This window comes from Parasteatoda tepidariorum, chromosome 1 (genome assembly GCF_982258835.1).
Source record: "Parasteatoda tepidariorum strain Cologne lab strain chromosome 1, Ptep-v5.0, whole genome shotgun sequence".
In the NCBI taxonomy this organism is placed as follows: domain Eukaryota; kingdom Metazoa; phylum Arthropoda; class Arachnida; order Araneae; family Theridiidae; genus Parasteatoda; species Parasteatoda tepidariorum.
In genome coordinates, this window is record NC_141755.1 from 124,524,024 (window position 1) to 124,545,979 (window position 21,956).

A 21,956-nucleotide genomic window follows, 5' to 3' on the forward strand; every position below is an offset into this window, starting at 1 on the left:
TTTTGAAATTGAAGTCAGATTTTGATATTGAAAGTATGAGTTCATTTTACAATCAAGTAAGTTTTATATAAAATAAATGATTTTTCCGTATTATCTTTAAAAAAGTTTAACAGGACTGCTTTTTTTTTTTTTCATGACACTTTTTATTCAAATTCCTTGTTTTTATGATTTGTAAGCTGATTTTCTATCTTCTTAATTATTCATGGTCTTTGTTAATGAAGCATATTTCATATATCCTACAATCCAAACCATAGCTATTGGTGTAATTTTTAAGAATTAGTCTTTTTAAATCCCTAAACAATTACAGGCCCACAAGGAATTTAAAAATCACCTAAAATAACAGGGAATTTTGATTTTCTTTTTCTTTTCCTTATGATCTGGAAAAATGCAGGGAATTTTGTTTCTTATTTTTGTCTTTTGAATAATGTTGACGCACCAAGTGTAATCTATGGGATATTTAACCATGATATTTGAGCTATACTAAACTATTTCATTTACTATAGCATTATTTAAGTATGTTCAGCTGATTTTCCAGCAATTAAAACTAATAAATATAGTTAGCCCAATATAGCTCACACAAGAGCACAGTAATTGTTGTGTTTCCTCTCAATATATTGTGTATAATATGTACAGGGAAAACACAGGGAATATTTTTTTTTTCAGATTTGAGTGGTAACCCTGCATTTATTCATAATAAAACTGCATTAAAATCCTGCGACACTAACTGAATTTCATTTTATTAAAACACTCTTTCAGGGAGATTTTTTACAATTCTTTAGGTAGTCCAGTAATAAGATAATTCACAGTTCTGTACTTAGTACTTATATTCTTTATTGTAAATTAATTCATCAAATTTACTGCAATGAAATATTGTTTTGTATTGCAGCTTGGGCTGACAATGCTGATGTAGTTAGTATAGAATATGCAGGCACTGGTGCTTTGAAAACTGATTTTACCAGGTAAATGTGTATGCATTTCTAATTTATTTTCTGTCTTTAAGAGCAATGTGTTGAAAGGAAAAATATTTAAATTAATTTTATGTTCTATTAAATTTATTCCCTGTCAAGTTATTGCAAGTAAATTTTTTTTAATTTGATTCTTTATTAGATAGAAAGAAAATTATACACTTTCCATTTTATTGGATAATGCATGTAATAAAAAGCCAGAATACTTTTCATGCAAAACTTAAAAAATTACTGGAAGCTAGCATATAGTTAAAATCTTGTTATTTATTACACTTTTTTTATGTATAAATGTTACTCATGGTCTTAGTGTCCAAAAGATTGTTAAGATGTTTCTTTATGTTGCCTTTTTTATCACATCATTCATTTTATTTTATTTTTATAACCGTCATTGAACAGCTGACCTTATTTTTGGATTTATGACTACTAGTGCTAAACTTCATAACCTTGTCATTTTGAACCCAGTCCAGAAGACAAAGGGAAAATTTGCTTTTGTGGAGGAATTTTTGAGGAAACTAACCCGTATTTACCATTACATGGGGTGGGAAGCCACCCTCACTTGGTGGCAGGGGGACTCTAAGCCAGATGCAGAATTCGTAGCAACCAGCCATCTCTGGGATTCGAACCCTCTTCACCTCATTGGAAGGTGACGAGAGCCATCGTGGCTCAAGTCATTCGTTTGTAGATTTATTTGAATGGTTCTGCGCCATTTCATCATGGCTACAATTTGTAATGCACAATTTGCTGTGAGATAAATAATTGCAAGTGCAAATCATCACAATGGCACAACTTCTCACAAAGACAATTTGTTGGGGGGAGGGGGATTCATTGCTGTGGCAATTCTTTGCAAGCACAATGCGTAGCAGGCAAAATTCGTAACAGCAATTTATCGTGTGTTTAATTTCCTCCAGCCTCAATGAAATGCATCTTTTTATGAAAACAAAATGCTTGCACAAGTCAACAAAATAATTAATGTATGGCAATTCAAATACTAAAGAAGTACATATGGAGTTTGTGATTTGCATATTGCTAATTTTATTTCATTTCATTTTTGTGCAAGGCAATAAATGGAGCAAAAAAATTTTGAAAAATAATAAACTTGGAAAGTTTTATATTTGTAATTAAAATTAAATTTAGGGTAAGAAAAATTCTTTAGATCAAAATATATTTAGAGTATTTATTTTTAAAATGTTTAAATTTGGAGCATTTGTTGGTCTTATGCTTTAATAAGCTGCAATTGATTGTTCATTTGTTCATCATTGAAATTCTTATTTTTATTTATGATCCCTCAGTTTAGTAAGGATTTCTATTTTTTGAAATCAAAAAATAGCACTGCAAAATCTGAACATAAATGAAGGTGTAGTCTGCTGTAAAATTCTTATTTTTATTTATGATCCCTCAATTTAGTAAGGATTTCTATTTTTTGAAAACAAGAAATAGCACTGCAAAATCTGAACATAAATGAAGGTGTAGTCTGCTGTAAAATTCTTATTTTTATTTATGATCCCTCAGTTTAGTAAGGATTTCTATTTTTTGAAATCAAAAAATAGCATTGCAAAATCTGAACATAAATGAATGTGTACCACTACAAAAATATAATTCCAATTCTCTTCTATATAAGACATTTTAACTCAATTCTATGGAGGGGTACCTTCCCATAGATGAAGGTTGACATTGTCTGTAACTTCTCTCCCCATACTTATGATCTTAGGACGGGATGTAAACCCGTCTACCTTGGCAGAAACGCCCACTCCGATTTGAACACTTCTACTTCGATGGACGGTCCACATTGAACAGTTGTCTTGCTACTTGTGACTGCAACATTGTTGTATCTCAGTCTTGATCACACACAACATATACACTCGACTGCTATAGGCAACACAGGAGCGTCCACGGCCATGAACTTAATACAGCCACACAGCTTAAAAAGTATGTTGATCTTAATGCATCTCTCCCGGCATCTCACAATAACAGCAGCAATGAATCAACTAGTGGTATCCGTTCATCGAATTCTATCACAGGTATAATACTGGTGGGGGAGTACTGTAGTGTGTACAAAAGTATAATTCCAATTCACTAGTATATATAAGACACGTTAACTCGATTCTATGGTGGGGTACCTTTTCATAGATGACATTGTCGATAATTACTGTCACCACTGAAGGGAAAATAAGAAAATATCGTTTGGAAAAATGCTAATTTTTCGGAATAATGCCCTCCCAAAAATAAAAGCTAGAGGTGTCCCTGATAAAGCCCTCGTTAATAGCATTGCATTTATTTGAACATTTCACGTATGAAAAACGAGGATTATCTTCAAGCATTTTTAAATATTTAATTTACATCTTTTTTTCCACTCGTTTTTTTGCAATGCTAAACTATTTAAAACACCTTTCTAGAAGCACATAGAGAGAATAATTTCTTTCTAAATACTAACATAAACAGCATTGTATGAAGTGTCAAATGATATGTAAACATCTTTTCTATGCATATTTTTGTTACAGAACTGGAAAGCGAAGTAAACAAGGTTTGATTAGAGATGGCATCAATTCTTTGATCCGTTACTATAAGAACAACTTTTCTGATGGTTTCCGCCAGGTATGTCTTAACCAATTAAATTTATCCATAGCTTTTTACAATTTTCATTTTCCATGAAGATAGGTTGCGGCTAATCTATGCTTAACAATGTATGATCAAACGGAATATATATTAAAAATAAAGTTTTTCTCATTTCATTTGTTCTCTTATTGGTTTAAAAGTGACTTTCCTACATTAAAAAAGAGGTTACTAATTATTTATATATTTTATTAAAATCAAACCCTGACTTTAGGTTTTACGCAAACTATTGTTTAAAAACGCATTAAACAGGAAAATGTAAAATTGAGAGGAAAAAATAAAAGCGTATTTTTGAAAAATGATCACTTATGAGATGAACCAGTAAAAAAATGTCTAATATTTACTTGTTTTTCGTTTTTAGATACTATTTCAACAATATCCAAAATAATGCTTACTATTGTTTGCAAATTTGCTTTTTGGTTTACTGTAGCAAATAAATATTGTTTCAGAATTTTTATGCTTTGGAACTTTCAGTCCATTGTGAGCACATAGAGAGCAGGCATTAAACCAGATATTAAAGGAATCTCAAAGTAATGGGATGTGCGTCGACATACGGGCCATCAATTTTAAAAGATCTGCAGCCAAGCAAGTTTATTCCGAAGGGAAGGGCCGATAGTCCTTTCGGGAACTTGCTTTACCAAGCTTATTTGTAAAATGCTTTTTAGTCGAAACAGTCCAACGCTGCCGAAATCAGATTCAGAGCTTCCCAATCATTTAGTTTTGCTTTAAAAGCATCTTGAAGGTCACCAAAAAGAAAAAATTATTATCTAACCAATTTTTTAATTTGTAAATAAATGGATTCTTTTCCAAGATTGATTTAATGACTAAACTTTGATAGAAAAAATTCCACTTGAAAATTTTACAATTTATACTCCTTTAACCACCCTTCCTGTCAATCCCCTCTCAAAGATCAAACAACTATTAAATAAATCTTTTTTAAAGGAGCAAAAAGTTGTTAAGAAAGTACAATCAGTTAGAGAACCGGAATTTTTTTAAAAAAGGTAATAATTTAAAGTCAATTTTCAGGGACCCGCAGAAAATTGTACAAAAGTGCCAACCTAAAATCACTGTATAATACATTAAAATATTTTATTATAATAAACTAATTAACAATACTTATTATGTATTTACTCCTAATTATTAATAGATAAATAATTAGTATTTATTATAATTAAGACAATTAATTATTATATTTTATTTTGGAATCAAAGTGCTACCCAAGATTCTTAAAGAAATTGCTTCGTATGTTTAAGGGTTCCCTTTTGGCCAAAGGAATTCTTTCATATTAACCCACACATTGTATGTTATTCATTCATTGAAATGTGTTTAACTGAACCAAAAATTGAAGATCTCAAGTATTTTAAAAAATTATGAAAAAAAAAACATTTAAAAATGTTTAGTATTGATATTCTATAGAAAACATTTAATGGAAAAAATTAAATGTATACAAAGGAAGAAGATATCTGTGGAAGTTCTTTAGTGGTTAATTCCCATTTTGACCTTTTCCGCAGAATTATTTTTTATGAATTCTGCAAGTAGTTATTCATAATAATTTCTTTAATTTATTCAGTAAATTCTCATGTTTATTTTTTTCTTGAAAACAAATTTAAAAAGTTTCAGATAAAATTTAGTCTTTTGTGTAATTTACAGAGCTATCATAATTATGGTCGACTTAACTGTTTGAAAACTAGAACACTGACATTTTTCTATAAAGAATTTCCTCTATGTTAACAGGGTTCCCACGGTCCTTGAGAGTCCTTGAAAGTCCTTGAAATTTTTTTTGCTAAATTTAGGTCCTTGAAAGTGCTTGAAAAACGTCTTAGGTCCTTGAAAAACTTGATAGGTCATTGAATTTGTCCAATACTGCCGGCGGCTCTCTTTATAAAACACCCGCGGATCTTTCTGTTTTGTTCCCAAGCTCTCTCACGTGGTTTTTAACGTCACCGTTTCTAACCGGCCCTAGCGTCTTGGTGTCTGCCAAGCGCGTGGAGCACAGCAGACAATCAATGCGTTCGGGGCGAGACTCCACTTCATCTTCTGTCACATATGCTTAGATCTTCTTTTTTCTTATCGAAACTGGAATACTCTCGAATTTCGTTACAATATGTACCTTGTAGTTTTCAATAAATTTACCGTTTTACCATCCGCACTTGTCCTTACGTTTGCGTCATTTCAAAACTTTATTCTAAAGCGTATTCGCAAAGGCACGGCTTCGTATTTGTGTTATGTAGTTTAGACTAGTTATGCCTGGGAAGTGCTATTTTAATCCCCAATGGATGGATAATCAAGCTTATAAAGAATGGATTTTATCGATGCCCGAAAAGAAGTTCAGAGCCAAGTGCCGATTATGCATGAAGGAGATCGATATCGCGAAAATGGAAGAATCTGCTCTGAAATCACACATCAAAGAAAGGTAAAACAAAAAAGCAGTCTCATGCCCTGAGTTCTCTTTTTCCAAAGACATGAACATCTAATTCATCTGGTGTAAATACTCCTTCAGCATCGTGTGCCCCATGTGAAACAGAAACTTTAGTGGCCGAGGTAACATTGTCTTCTTATCTGGTCAAAAGGAATGTGCTTGATGCTGAAATTCTCTGGAGTCTGAAGTGCATCACTAGTAATTATTCATGTAACTCCTGTGAAGGGATTAGTAAATTGTTCTCCAAAATGTTTGCTGATAGCTGTATAGCGAGACAATTTTTTTGTAGTGCCACAAAGTGAGCCTATTTGGACTCCTTTGGATTGGCACTATACTTCAAAGGGATTCTTATAAATGAGCTGAAGAAAGTTGATTGCTACACTGTACTCTTTGATGAGGCGTTAAATCAGTCTCTACAATCTAAGCAGATGGACATTATGGTAATAAATTGATAATAAAGTTTGCACTAAGTATCTTACCTCCCAATTTATGGGTCATGGAACTGCAGAAAATAGTCCTCTTTTTACAAATGCATGGATGATGGTTAAAAGCTCTCTAAAATACTTCAATTATCCATGGATGGACCCTATGTCAATTGAAAATTCTATTAGAAGCTTCAGTGTGAATTAAAAGAGAAATATTCCCACCAGGTCATATTCATTGGCAGTTGTGGATTACACATAACGAATAATGCTTTTAAACATGGTGAAAATGGGATACGTTCCTTCTAATTTTTATTTTCAGAAAGAATTGTTGCTGCATAACATTTAGAGAAGGTTGTGTAAATTATGGATGAATAATTTCAGAAACGATGTTTAATAGAGGAGAGGAGGGGGTTATGGAATAGTCATGGAATGTGGAATACCTAAGATTTAGCTCTGTCTTTCATGCAGCCTTCACATGGAAATACACATTATTAAAGGATTTCACCATTAACACCTCATTACCAATAGTTATAGATTGTGCTGAAAATGATTTTGTGAATTAATATGTAAAACCAGTAGGGTTGTTTTTAAAAAAATATAAATTTTAGTCCATAATACATATACTCTCTTCTCTCTATATAGGCAAAGCATTTAGGTATTATATTTGAAATTAATTATTGCCATAACAAGCATTGTTGCTTCTAGTAAAATAGAAGAGAATAATTTTTAAAATTGGTCTTAGATTAAAGTCCTTGAAAATTTTGTTGAGGTCCTTGAAAAGTCCTGGAAAGTCCTTGAATTTCAATCTCATCATAGAGTGGGAACCCTGGTTAACCATACCTGGTAATATTTTTACTCTCGTTATTTACAAGTATGTACTTTTACTTGTTCTGCGGTTACTATTTCCAGTAAAAGTACAAGTATTTGGATTGAGAATGTCAAAAAAGAATAATTACCTTCTTTTTTTTTCCAAAAATTTTCTTGGAAATTGTTTTTTTTTCTTTTCTTTTTTGAATTTTTATTCTTTAGGTGAAAAATTATAAATTATTGATTTATAGTATTTTCATTGCTTACCCTTTTCACATCGTTTACCCTTCTGTAAGGAAAACTGTGTAAATATTCACTTCAAAAATTTAAATATTTTTTAAAACTAGTACATATTAGTCTAATGTTTAAGGAGTTTCTGATCATCATTGAAAATGCCAAGTTGCAAAATAACTGTTAATTTAACATTTTCCTACTATTTTGTATTGATTATTTATAGGCTAATATGAAAGCCACTCACCTGTTTATTTGCCACTGTGGGATAAAGAACACAAATGTTTTTAAATTATTGTTATACGAGTCACAGACAAAGTGCAATGGGTGAACATTATTTAGATTTTATTAATGAAAAAATAGGCTTGCTATCTCATGTCTACCAAGTCTCCTGGTTTTTTTTTTTTTAACGAAAACTGCTGTACTTTACGACTATCTCCTGTTTACCTGTATATTCTCAAATTTCTCCGTATTTATTAAAGAAATTTTTAAAAAATATTAGCAACAAAAATACTTCTTGTTATTGTCAGTACTGCAGTATATTGAGTGTTATTAGTTAAGTAATTATAAATAATGGTTTAAAAATATTTTCTTTAGAGTAAGATTTATATACATATTTTTTACTTCCCTAAATATAAGTGCTTATATTATTTCCAATTTTGAATTTCTCTTTTTGACTTACATGATTGTGCATGATGTATCAAAACTTTACTCGTTGCCTTAAAAATGTCATTAGTAAAATCTGTTATTTTATTTCTCTAATCAGCTCAATATCGCTCACGGGCTGCAAGAGCAGCATAACTCAAAAAATCAAGTTTTGAGATAAGTGGGTTTAAAGGTTTTATTGCTATAAGCAAAATGCATAAGAAATACTTTAGTTTGCTTAAATGAAGTTGAAATATGAGTTGTGCTAGTATTGCTTCGGAAAGAATGTGTATTTACATTTGTTCTTAGTCCAAAACTCAGGTTTTTTGAGTTGTGCCACTATTGTAGCCCATGAGCGATATATTTGATATATTATGAATAATATATTCAAAAGTATAAAACATTTTAAATAGACTTTCAATTTCAATCAAATTTTACAGTTTTGAATAGAAATTATTAGCTATGCAATTAGACAATAAAATTTTATTTTTTCTACTAGGTTTACTTAGGACAATTCCAAAAAAAGACATATTTTTAGTATATTTTTTTAAAGTAAAAAAATATAAATTTTTTTCATTAAGGGATCAACAAAATCATTAAGAAAATAAAATTTTGTCCATTGAGAATATACAGCGATACTAATTATTTACATTTTGGAAAAAATGTTCCCAATATAAAATAAATCCAAAAATATTGACTAGCAATATTTTTGACAACCATGGGTGCGTATTTCTAAATAATTTCAGTAATTAATTTAATGTTAGTGAAACATAAATTTCTTGCCCAAAAATAAAAATTAGTTTGCATTAAAAAAAAATTCTAGTGTTTTATTGTTTCTTTGATTTTAAATAAAAATAATTTTTTCTCCTTTTTGGAATTTTACCATATACACATTTAGCAACAAATTAACAACAAATTAAAAATGTGTCATTTGTTAATATACAAAAGTGATTTTACTTAACTTTTGTAAAAACGAAAGATAATTTTTAAGCAAAACAAGGGGTTACCTATATATATAAATGAAATTTTTTACTTATTTCTTTAAAATAATGTTATTGAATTTAATTCAATACTACAAATTCTGAAAGTAAATAAACAAAATTTCCAGAGAGTTAATAATTTTAAAATAACAACATAATTTAAAACTACGCTTTATATGTATCATCATCATTATAGTTGGAAAAACAGTCAAATGTGGGCCAATGCCTTCCTGTGAAGATTTCTCCACAATGACTATCAATTTATCGTTGATCTCCAATTCTTTTCATTAATTTAAAAAAAAAAACATGCCACTGAGTCAACCCATCTCAAATGCGGCATTCCCCGCTTTCTTGTTCCAATGGATCTAAAAAGCAATACTTTTTTATTGTATTGTCTGCACTCTTTCGAATCATGTGCGCCATCCAATTCATTCTAATTATTTTATTTATTTAATAATATCGGGTTGCTTATAAATCTTCTGCAGTTCAAAGTTAAATTTTCTTCTCCTGTTTTATTATTTCCATTTATACCATACTCTGCAAAATCTTTCTCTCAAACATTACGATACAATTTTAATCCAGTTTTGTCATTGTCCAAACTTCAAAAGCATCATTATATCAAGACTGTGTTTTATATGCAAGCATTGAATTGTGATTTCTTTTTTGTTTCTGGATATTTTCAACTTTCCCTATTGCAATGAATTTTGTATTTTCCCGCATTTTAAATTTTATACTTATAAATTAAATTATTAATATTATAATAGTAATATTAAAATTTAATTCAATTAAATTTTATTTTTTTTCTTACATTTTTTTCCCTTTTTTTCTGAAATTTAAGATTACTTTGAATTTTAAATTTTCATGCTAAAATTGTTACTTTTTTTGTTTTGTACTTGTACTTCTTGTTATTTTTTCAAATCAAAACTTTTTACGCATTACTTCTATTTAAAGCACTCAATATTTTTTACAAGTAACATTCCAATGTGTGATGGTTACACAATAATCTTGTACATGAAGGTACACCGCTATGATCCAGTACACAAAAATTTTGTATAATTAAACTTCTACTAAATGCAGGGTATCGGCACACCTGGATAGTCATAAGAAATCATGGAAAGTCATGGATTTAGGTTGCCGAAAAATCTAATTTTTAAAATGGAATTTACACCCCCCCCCCACACACACACACAAAAAAAAACTTTCATGGTGTTCCAAATATCTGAATTTGTAACAAAATCCCCACTCACAGTCATATTTTATTAAAATATAAAATATTTTTATCATGTTCTTTAAAACTTATGTTCTTTCAAAAAATGAAAGAAAAATCATCATTTCTAGAGATCTTTTAAACTTCTGTGATTTCAGATTTTTTTTTATTTATTTATTTTATTTTATCATTTTAAAATTCTAGCTGAAGCAAGCCAGTCATTGGCAAATTTTTTTTAAATTCCTACATGAGAAAAAAAAATCAGGAGTATTTCTTTCATTTCCCCGATGAACGAGAAAAGTATCATTAGAATGTAATTATGCTAAAAAAAATAATAAAATTATTGACTTTTGTTATTTTTTCAGCTATTTAATTGCTTCATCTCTTTCTTTACTCTGTTTTTTAAATTTAAAATCTATAAATATGAAGATGCAGAATATAACAGTTATACCTATCATTTCAATGAATGTTGTTATAAAGCTTTTTTAAATGTATTGTTGTGTTTATGTGGGAGACAATAATAAAGTCATGAAAAGACTTGGAATGAGTCATGCAAGGTCATGAATTTGAAAATCTTAAATGTACCAGATACACTGTAAATGATTGTTGTGTATCATTTTAAAAATTTTAATTGGATATCTATTTTAAAGTCTTCTATTCAATTTATGTTCTTCCCTTTTCAAAAGTGTGTTTCTAAATTTTATTAATTTTTTTCAGGATTCAATTGATCTTTTTCTTGGAAATTACCAAGTTGATGAAGATGAAGGCGTTTCTAAACCTTGCCCACTGAAGGATAAAAAAGACATTAAATTTTCTGCAGTTCGTATATGTTACCTTATTTTTTATCTTATTTTGTTACTTTATTAATTTATTGCTTTAGAGTATAAAATATATTTTTGTTATAATTAAACGTATCTTGCAGAAAGATATTAGTACTTGAGAGTTTTGCCGCAGATAGCTCGAAAAAATTCTGCCACAGGGCGTTATATTTCCTCCAATCATATGAAATGTAATTTTTTTTTTATTAATGTTACAATGTTCTTACAAATTACAATGTCAATATTTCTGAGCGCTACCTACAAAAAAGGGATCTGCAGCTAGTATATTTATTTCAATATATACAGTAGGGAACCGATTATCCGGAACAATCGGGACCATCGCTATTCCGGATAACTCATTTTTCCGGTTTTCTGAATCGCTACAAAAAACCGTTTTTTTTTTTATTGTTAAACCCAACAACAACAACAAAAAAAAATTTTGGAAATAATCCTAAAAAGAAGAAAAAACAATGAAGTAATACACTAATGATTATTTCCAAAATGATGGTAAGGTAAACATCTTTCAAAAAGGAAAGAAAAATCCTAAAATCTTATGAGGAAAAAAAAAGTTTTTTTAAAAAAATGGCGAGAAAATTTATCGAATTTTGTTCAGCTTTTTTGGTTTTCTGATTTCCGGATAGCGGGTTCTGTACTGTATTTTACTTATTATCTTTATTTTATTGAATTATTAGAGAAGAAACTTAAAACTTTGTTTATCTGATCATCTTCTAAATACTCATTCTAACATTAAAAGGCTATTTTTTTTTAAAGAGATGTAGTTGTTTACACGCAATGTGCATGGAAAATGTCATCTTAAGCTCAATTTTTCCATTCAATAACTCCACTATTTTTCTAGGATGCAATGTTTAAATTAAATCGTCAAAAACACTAAAGAGTTCAAAGAAAAAAATGCAATCAAATCAACATTTTTTTTCATTTTATTAATAAATACAAGGAACTAAAACAAAACATAATACGCAAGTTCTAAGTGGACATTTGAATTTTTTTTTTATGTGCAAAAAATATTTAATTTTCCATCCGTTTACTATCCCAAATGATCTCGGGGCCAATAAAAGAAGTTAAATATGAGTCTTTGTATGTGTTCACATCTTCATGATCTGCATTACTTTTTCTTTCATTCACAAATGCCATTTTTTTTTAAATTCTTTTTTTTTCCCATGTAAATCCATCCTTGTATTCTACATTACAATTGTACAAAACACGTCTCCAGTCCCACAAATAGCAGAACTCCCAAACAAAAATTGGCAAACTTCCAATCACAGCAGATATTCATTATTTTTTTGTTTTGCTTCTGGTCGAATAGAAACGTGATAGAACAAAACGTATTGACGCATTCTGCCATGCCAGAGTTTGCTCGGTATAGTAAGTATTTGCATTATATATACATACCCGAGTTAACTCTTGTTGATCAGGGAAGCGGTTGTGGTGTGGGGAGTTCCTGTAGTTTAAATTCTGAGATGTGTATGTGGCTGCACTTTTATGGCAATATTTTGAGCCCATTTCTCTTCCATTCACACATCGAGGCAGTTTGACGAAATGGGTGTTCAAAAACTGTCTTCTCAGAGCCCCGTAAAGCTTCGCCTTTAGGACGAATGCAGATGACGTAGCCACTTCAGCTGTGATGGAAGTCCTATCAAAAACGGGTGGTGTCATCAATGCAGTGAAAGGGGGAAGGACATCCTATTAAACACAGCTGTCAACTCTACTGGATTTTGCTAGTTTCTCCTGCTCTACTGGTTTCATTAAAATTCTCCTCGTTTTTTTACATTTTAGAAAATTCTCTTAAAAAAATCCCTATTGAAATAAAATTTTTTGTACAGATTATTACTTGAATAATATTACTAATCAGGGGTCTGTCCAGACATTTCCTGAAAGGTCTGTTTTTGTAAAAAAATGACTCGTAATTAGTGAATATAAAAAAAACATTAAGTCACATTCTTTCAACCAGGGTCCTGCTTTTGTAAATTTGTTCAACTAGGGTCCTGTTATTGCAAAGAAACTTTTTCAAGGAGTTTTTAAATTGTAAAGACATACAAGGTTATGCTCAACACTGTAAAATTATGATTAAAAAAAATTACATTTTAAAAAATAAACAGCAATTACTGCTACTAAATTAGAGATGCAACATTTAAATATTTGGTATTTAGCCTATACTGTTGAATGCAGAATTTTCATTTCACACGAATAAAGGAAGAAGCGCCTGCCGAAGAAAAAATTTAGTTCGTTTACATCTGTCTCCCCCCTTCCTGGGAAAGGTTTATTTGATTAACAAAACAATAATGAAGATAAACAAATTTGTGAGGGGTCCGATTAAAAGATAAATTATTTTGTGAAGGGTCCGTTTTTATGCAAAGAAAGAAAGATAGCGGACCCAAATTTCTTCTAAACAGACCCCTGCCAATACATAATGAAGCAAACCTCATTTATAGAAATAAGTTCGAAACATTTTTTGTTCTAAAATGTTCAGTTTGTTCTATTCAGAACTCTCTTTTTAAATGAATGAAAAAATTATTTTAACTATCTTTGATGAATTAAATGCCTATTACTATTTGAACTGATGGGGGAACGTTTCAAGTATGTCAATCGTAAGCAGTTATTTTGATGACTCTAAAAATCCCTATGGGTAAAATATTTAGTACACATTATGCAACATGAAATTAATATTATTTCGTAAAATCTACTGGATCCATGCTGGCATCTATGTACCACTGGGCATACTTTTTGGCCCGATGGTGTATTATATCCTCTTTTTTATTTTAATAAAGATTTTTATTTATCCAATATATTATTGTATCTTTGAGGTGTTTTACTAAAAAAGTGTGCTCTTTGAAGAAAAATCTTTCATTTATCTCCTTATAGCTTCCTCTTGTATTGCTAGTTGCTTTGGCCATGATGTTTTTGTCATTTCTTATACCATCTGGTGAGTTTATCCATCAATATCATTATTTATTAATCATTATTCTTTTTTTTTTTTTTTTTTTTTTAGTTATCTTGCATTTAAATTATTTTATATGTATTGGCTGGTTTCATTTCACTTTCTCATAGCTACCAGAAATATTAGAACTCTATCTTAATTGAGGAAAATGACTCTTTGAGTATGCAATGCTGAATGACTTGGAAAAAAGGCCGATGTCTTACATAGTTTTATTAAATATTCAAATGATTAGATTCAATGCTTTCAGTTTTAAGTTATCCTTCTGAAATAAGCATAATTCCAAAATATAGACTCAATTGTTTGAGACTTTACACTACTTATGAAGTATTTTTTGCATGGTTTAACTTTATGTTTTTCAATTAAGTATTAACAGTGTTATATTTATCATTAAGTTTGAGTTAAGTTATTCCAGAGAAGCGCTGGCCATCAGCAAAATAACTGCCAGCGCTGCTTGGAAAGTCATTATGCACATTACTGCCGGCTGGGTGAACGGAGATTGTCCGCTAAACATCCTCATTATCCATTTTTAAACATTTATTAAGCGTTGGATAAGCACTTTGCAAACAGCACTCACTGACTGCTTAGATGAGTCACTACTTATACGCTGCTCTAAATCTATTAGTATGCTATAAATATTGTGCGCAGGATAAAATCTATTAAAAATAAAATTAGAAAAAGCAGATGCAAAACCACATTCAATCACAAAACATCTTTTTATAAAACTTGACACTTTTTAAAGATTAAGATTCAAATTTCTTTACTAAGTTGCGTGTAAATTAGCAGAAGATTTAAAAAAAACAACTTAATATTACAAAAAAAAGAAAACAATACAATGAAAAATCGCTAATAAAATTTGCAATAGGCTTGCGAAACTGGTGTCCCTTATAAGTTTACTACATTTAGGCATTATTTTATTCATAGTCACCAAATTATAACATAATTTATTTGAATTTCTCTTGGCATCTTAATAAAAACAACCCAAACTTTCACAATAGAAAAATATGTAGATTAATATGGTATAAAACAATTTATGGCTCATAATTCAAAATTTCTTTCATCCACTATTAAATTAAATAATAAAATATAATAAATAATTGTTAAAATTCTTTTTTTGCTTGAAAATTTCTTTAGGTGAACAAGTCTTATGAGTGGCTGCAATTTTTTTTAAATATTGTAAAATTAGTTTTAAAGATATGACCAAAAACGCAAAAAGTGAAATTAACATTAAGAGGGGGGAAATTGCAACTGCTCTTCTGATTAAACTATTAGGACCACAATTTCCAGACAGCAACCCATAATATAAGTGTCAAAAACTCAAATCTGTAAAAAAAATGTATGTTTTCTTGGAGAAAATACGTTTTTGTAAATAAATAGAAAATTTTAGGGAAGATAACAATGAAAATAATTTGAAAATGACAACTGAAGCTGACGTCAGGGGGCGCCAGAAGTCATAAAAACGCAAAACCTTAGAGAAAATACGTTTTTGTAAATCAATAGAAAATTTTAAAGAAGATAACAATGAAAATAATATGAAAATGACAACCGAAGCTGACGTCAGGGGGCACCAGAAGTCATAAAATCCAAAACCTTTTCTATCGAAAGAGCACGACAAATGAGTAAAATTTGTTCTCTCTGTACCCCAAATGTTGTGGCCAAAGTCCAGGAGGAGAGAAAAAGATAATACATAAATCAATTAAGAAAGAAAAAACAATTTTCATAAAGCCTACTTAAAAATATTCTTTAGTTAACATAAAGGCTTGCTACATCTGAAAATCCTTAACCAAACTTAAATTCACGAAACAAACCCCATTTAATGCTCAGAAAGAAGGAAAAAACAAAAGCAAGAAAGCCATCTGTTAGTAGAAAACTTAACTGGGGCAAGTCAGTTAAGTCTCGATCTATTAAAATAAAACAAAACTAATAATTTAAACAATTTCTTGAATTTTGCCTTCAATATTGTGAAAATTGTAAGGAAAATCATTATTTGAAAAATTACTAGTAGCCGCTTGAAAATATTCCACATTTTTGCAAATTTTCTAAATTCTAGACAGTTGAGAAAAAACTAAATTTTGAAAAATATTACTGTGCAAATTAGTTTCAAAATTACAGAAAAAAATAACCCTGAAATTAAAAACCTTCCTTTTATCATAAACACTAATTTTAATTTGATTATTAGCAATATTAATTTTAAATCATAATTTTCACAATTAAATAAAATTAAAATATCAATGTATCTCAAAGCATAAAAAAAATATTACAAAAGATAAAGAATTAGCTTGTGGTATCCCTATTTTTTGTTTATAAAAATCAATGCCATTAAAAAAAAAAAAAATTCAAAAAGATTACATTTACAAATATTAATCCAATAATTTTTATTATTTAAATATTGATCATAAATGCAACTACAAATATAAAGTATTGGAGCATGAGGCATACTGGTCTAAAGATTTTCAAGCTGTGTGAATTTTCAATCAACTAGGTATTAATACTAAAAACCTCATTTTTTTTTCAATAAAATTCAAAACATCAATATTACCATTGATAATATTTTTCTCACTTTTAAATTTAAGCAAATTAATTTTAAGAATGTTAAAGAATTTTTTACTAATATTAGAATTCTCACTATTGCAACCACAAGCTATAAATCTGAATTTTACTGTATTTTTTATGAAATTTAGCAATTGGAAATAAATAAGAATAAGTAATTCTGTTCAATTTTAATTTTTTATTAATAGCAATAATCATTTTGTCAATAACTTTTTTGTCATCTTTTAATTTAAGATAAGTATTATTTTTATTATATTCCTTAATAATCAATTTTTTTAGAAAATATTTGCACGTGATACAAAGTTGTTAGAAACTTTATTAGCAACTCTAATAATTAACTTATTTTTAAGTTTTTTTTTTTAATTTTCTCAAACATAACATAATTAATAATTGTACCACTAGGATAAAAATTTTTTTTTTTTAGATTTGTTTCATTTATTTTTAATACTTTCAACAATGGGCAATGCCCTACAATGGGCAATTATATATTCTAGAAACCTTAGCAATAAAACAATCTAAATCGCTTTTAACTAATAAAATAAAATATTCATTTTTAACCTTGTTTTACATTTATATCCTCTACTAAAAATTTAAATCAAATCTTGATCGATAGGAATATCTAAATTACCGGAAACAACATGATGATAAGTTTATCGTTAAACGAAGAAAACTCACCAGTATTAAAATAACAATCAGACAATGAAATATATTTTAAATAGTTATAATAACAATTTTCTAAGGTTAGAGGGATATTTATAAGCAGCAACAAAGTTGTTTTAAAGGGAAAATACCTGAAAAATAATGAAAAACCTGTGAAATCTTAGTATTCTCAAATTTTTTATCATGAAAGTTAATAATGCAAAATACTTTCTGAACATTTAAATAATTTTTAAAAAACAATTCTGCCTTATCAACGCCAGGTTTTGATTTAACCAAATCTATTACAATAAATTTAATAAGTTCAGTATCAAAACTTAAGACTATTTCTAAATTTATAAAAGAAATTTTTTAAAACCAAATATATACTTCTGAATAATAAAAATATTATTCAGGTTAAGATAAAGACTAAAAATATTTGAAAATTCATCAAAATCAATAAATTTATTAGCTCTTCCACCACTTTGAATTAAAAGATTTAGGAAAATTAAAAACTTTAATTTCATCTTTAAATACAAATATCATCAATATTTTCTCCATTTAATTTACTGTTTAAACCATACGGGAAAAGAGTTTTAAGACTGCTAATATAAATATTCTCTAAATTGAACCTATCATCTATTTTATCTTTAAAATCTAATCTAAAAATAACTATCAAATTCACAAAATTGAAAATGTAAAATTTCATAATCTGTAGAATTATTAAAATTCTAAATAGCAGATCTGTGTGAGTTAATTTTCTTATGGAAATCCAAACAAGTTTGTCCAATATAACGTAAATTGCAACTATTACATTGAATTGAATAAATTATATTATAACATTCACAAAAAAAAATACACAAAAAATTTAGATGGCAATCAATTTGTGAATTGTCAGCTAAAGGAGATGTTTTACGTTTTTTCTTTTTGACATTTTTTAAATTTATTTAATAAAATTTGACTTAGTAGCTTTTTATCCTAAGTAATCCCCAAGTCAAGATTAACTGCAGGGCTCCTTGTTTAAGCACCATGAGCTATACATCTTTTAATCGCACTTTACATGAAATTAAATTTAACCTAAAATGCAGAAATTCAATTAGCCATAAATTTACTCAAATCCTAGACAAAAACAAAACCCTGATGACGTTAGAAAAATTTTAAACATTAAACAATAAAACTCTTATAATAGATCTTTTAAATGCACATTTTTCTAAACAGGTAAAGCACAATATGCCACTAAAACCAGAATTGAAAATTACAATAATAAAAGAGAAATAAAAAATCATGTATAAACAGGGATGAGATTCTTCCGCGGATTCGCGGATTTCCGCTTTTTTTTTTCAGATTTTTCCATTTTTCCCGCTAATTTCCGCTGAAATTTTTTTTGCCCAAGTTAAAATGTTTTATGAGGAATTTAATTTTCCGCGGAGGGAAATTGTTGAAGTCCCTTTTCCTCCCTCTGAAGTTTCTCTAAAAATCATTTCCTTGGGATAAAACTGGTTGACCTTTATACAGGGATGAGATTTTTTTTGTCTCTCGAATTTCAGTCTTTTTTATCAAAAACTCCGATTCTCTAAAAGTTTCGTTTTTTTAAATAAATATCCCGTTTTTTTAAAATTTAGTCATTGAAGTAAAATAATTATATTTATTTACGATTTTCAAAGATAAACAGAAAATTCAATCTACGCCCTAGCTGCTAACCCTTCCGCATTTTTACTTATTTTAGCTATTTTCTCCGATTTCACGCACAGAAAATAAGATTTTCCGTATTTTTTATCCGTCGGCTGGATAGCTCGTATTTTCATAATTCAGATCTCGATTTTTATTCACGCGATTTTAATATCAATCATCGATTTTCGTATTTACCTGATTTAAAAGTTGCACATTGTGATTCTTATTTACGCTATTTAAATATCGTATATTATGATTCTTATTTACGACATTTAAAAATCCAATATCGTGTTTTGTATTTATGCATTTTCATACCCTCCAACTGCTACGGAATTTCCGTAGTTTCAGAAATCTTCTTTTCTGACGGTAGCAAAATTAATGTCTTAATATTTAAAAAATAATAATTTTAGCGTAACTTGTCCACTATTACTTATAAAAGTGCAGGCCATATGGCTAGATTCTTAAGTTCTGATAAAATTTTTATGAGAGATCCATTTGCTATAAAAATTTCTACTTTGGTTCGCTACCACTAGAAAAAATTATTTTCAAAATCCTCATAAGTTGGAGGGTATGCATTTTTAAAATCTCGATTTTATTATCAAATCTCGATTTTCGTATTTACCTGATTTAAAAGTTGAACGTTGCGATTCTTATTCAGGCGATTTAAATATTGTACAGTGCGATTCTTACTTACGAGATTTAAAAAATCAATATCGCGATTTGTATTTACGAGCTTTTAAAGCCCTATGTAGCAATTCGTATTCACGTGAGCTTAAAATCCAATATCGTGATGCGTTTTTGTGGTTGTAATATCGCGCGATTTAAAAATTATGCTTCGTTATCAAAAAATTAAAAAATCATGATTTGTATTTTCGCATTTTTTAAATTCGATGTAGAGTTTCATATTCACGTGATTTAAAAGTCTCATATCGGGATTTATATTCACATGGTTTACAAGTTTAAAAATCACACTTTTTTGTCAAATTTTTGTTTATATATATATATATATATATATATATAAAAATTTTTTTCTATTTTTTTTTCTTTTTTGTTTTTTGGATTTCCTCTTTTTTACTTTCTGACTACTCTCATCCCTGTATAAAACAGTTAAAAACTGCAATTCCAAAGGAATCTCTCTTCCTGGCATTGGACGAAACTTTCGGGGTACAGAGAGAGCAAATTTTAGACAATTGGCGTGCTCCATGGGTGCAAGTCTTCCGTCTTTCGAAAATGTCCGCGGACGGAAGTAAGACGGAAACAAGACTGACTCGAAGACGGAAATCTGAATTTTTTTTTTCTGTCCTTAAAAATATTTTTCAGGTCTACGTTATTGGTCTACTTTCTTATGTCCTGTTATTTTATCAAAAGACAGATGAATAAATATTTTTTGTACAGTATTTAAACTTGATGTATTATGGTAAAGCTTTCTTAGATAGTTTGCATATGTCGAGGGGGTATTGTGTATGTTAGGTATTTCAGTCAAAAAATTTTCAGTCTTGGCCTTTTTTCCAACTTGCACCCATGGCGTGCTCTCTCGATAGAAAAGGTTTTGCATTTTTTTTTTTACTTCTGGGGCTGATATTCGGTTGTCATTTTTATGTTATTTTCATTGTTTTCTTTTTTGAAATTTTAATTTTTTTAAATTTTTATACATGATTTTTTATTTCTCTTTCATTTTTGTAACTTAATTAATAGTTATCATATTTGAGGTTATCTCTGAGAACCATTAAGAATGACAGTTTGTGAAAATCCAATCATTGAAACTAAAGTTATTCCTGGTGATATCTTTTTCTTCCTTTTTTTGTGCACTGTATTTTAAAGTTCTTTTGATAATACAACTAGCTTAAGTTTGTAGCAAAAAGTAGGATGTATCAAAAATTGTTCCTAACTATTATATTATTTTTCCAAGTAATTTTCTTGAATATCACACTTAATCTTGAAAGTTACGATTATGTTACATACTTTCTATTTTTATTATTTTTTATATTCAGTTAATGTATCCTATTTTCTTGAATTAATAATGCATGTAAATTCATTTTCTCGAACATTTTTGATTTATATCACGAAATATTTTCTAGAAGTAATAATGTATGTAAATTTTAGTTTACCTGATCATGTATTTTCTTGAAAATGATGCAAATAAATTGCTTTTATTTTTTAGTTTACAATTCTGAAACACTTTTGTTTGTTCTGTTCTGGTTTGGAATGGTGGCTGCTACGTTCTCCGTAATCATGTATTATGGTACTGAGTTTGTGGACTATCCAAAACTTCAGGATCTAAGACCTGCACGAATCAAGTCCGAATGAAACGATATATATATTGTGTAATAAATGCACACATAATGTATTATATTCAAATTATAGAAATTATATATGGTACCCTCTTAGATTTGAAACATGATTTGTATGAGCTTTCTTTAAACATACATTTTAATAGAGCACATAAAAAAGGAATTTATTCAAGTTTTTGTGGCAATAAAAATTTAAATATATTATGTTGCAGATTTGCCCATTATTATTAATTATTTATTTTACTGTATTGCAATATTTTGCTGTTTTAATTAAAATATTTTTGTTCTCAAAGTTGAATCTTATGAGTGAAATAACAACAATCATAAAAGTTTTCTATGCAGATTTTATTATAGAATCAGTCCTAAAATCTTGAAAATTTTAATGATTTTTTTTTTCACTTCTTGAATAATCTTGTATTGTTAGTTTTTAAGTTTATAGGGGAATTCATATAAGTTTTTGACAACATGTTAATTCAATTGTTTGGTAGTTAACATTTTCAATACTTGTATTACTAGGTTGTTAATTCTCGTACAATTGCAGGGTTGCTACTGTTTTTTTCCAGGTTTATTAGATATATTTTTCAAAATTCCAATCTAGTGTTGCTGTATGCATTGCCATAAATCACAAAAAAATTGATCTTTTGTCATTTATATATTATATATTTTATTTTAATTAATGTCAGTGATCTCTCCCTCTCTACAAGTCTGTTATATATACAGTCAAACTCCGCTATAGTGAATCTTCAAA

The 21,956-nt window shown here is 28.7% G+C and overlaps 1 protein-coding gene across 1 annotated transcript in view; it reads left to right on the top strand.

Moving 5' to 3' along the window:
• Sac1 (phosphatidylinositol-3-phosphatase SAC1) overlaps window positions 1-21,419 on the top strand; it is a 61,200-nt gene extending 39,781 nt beyond the window's left edge. The window contains exons 15-19 of the mRNA XM_016053212.5: window positions 887-959; window positions 3,464-3,557; window positions 11,007-11,108; window positions 13,988-14,048; window positions 21,079-21,419. Coding sequence (XP_015908698.3) covers window positions 887-959; window positions 3,464-3,557; window positions 11,007-11,108; window positions 13,988-14,048; window positions 21,079-21,224 — 476 coding nt within the window. The 3' untranslated portion in view covers window positions 21,225-21,419. The remainder of the gene's footprint in view (window positions 1-886; window positions 960-3,463; window positions 3,558-11,006; window positions 11,109-13,987; window positions 14,049-21,078) is intronic.
• Window positions 21,420-21,956: the final 537 nt, after the last annotated feature.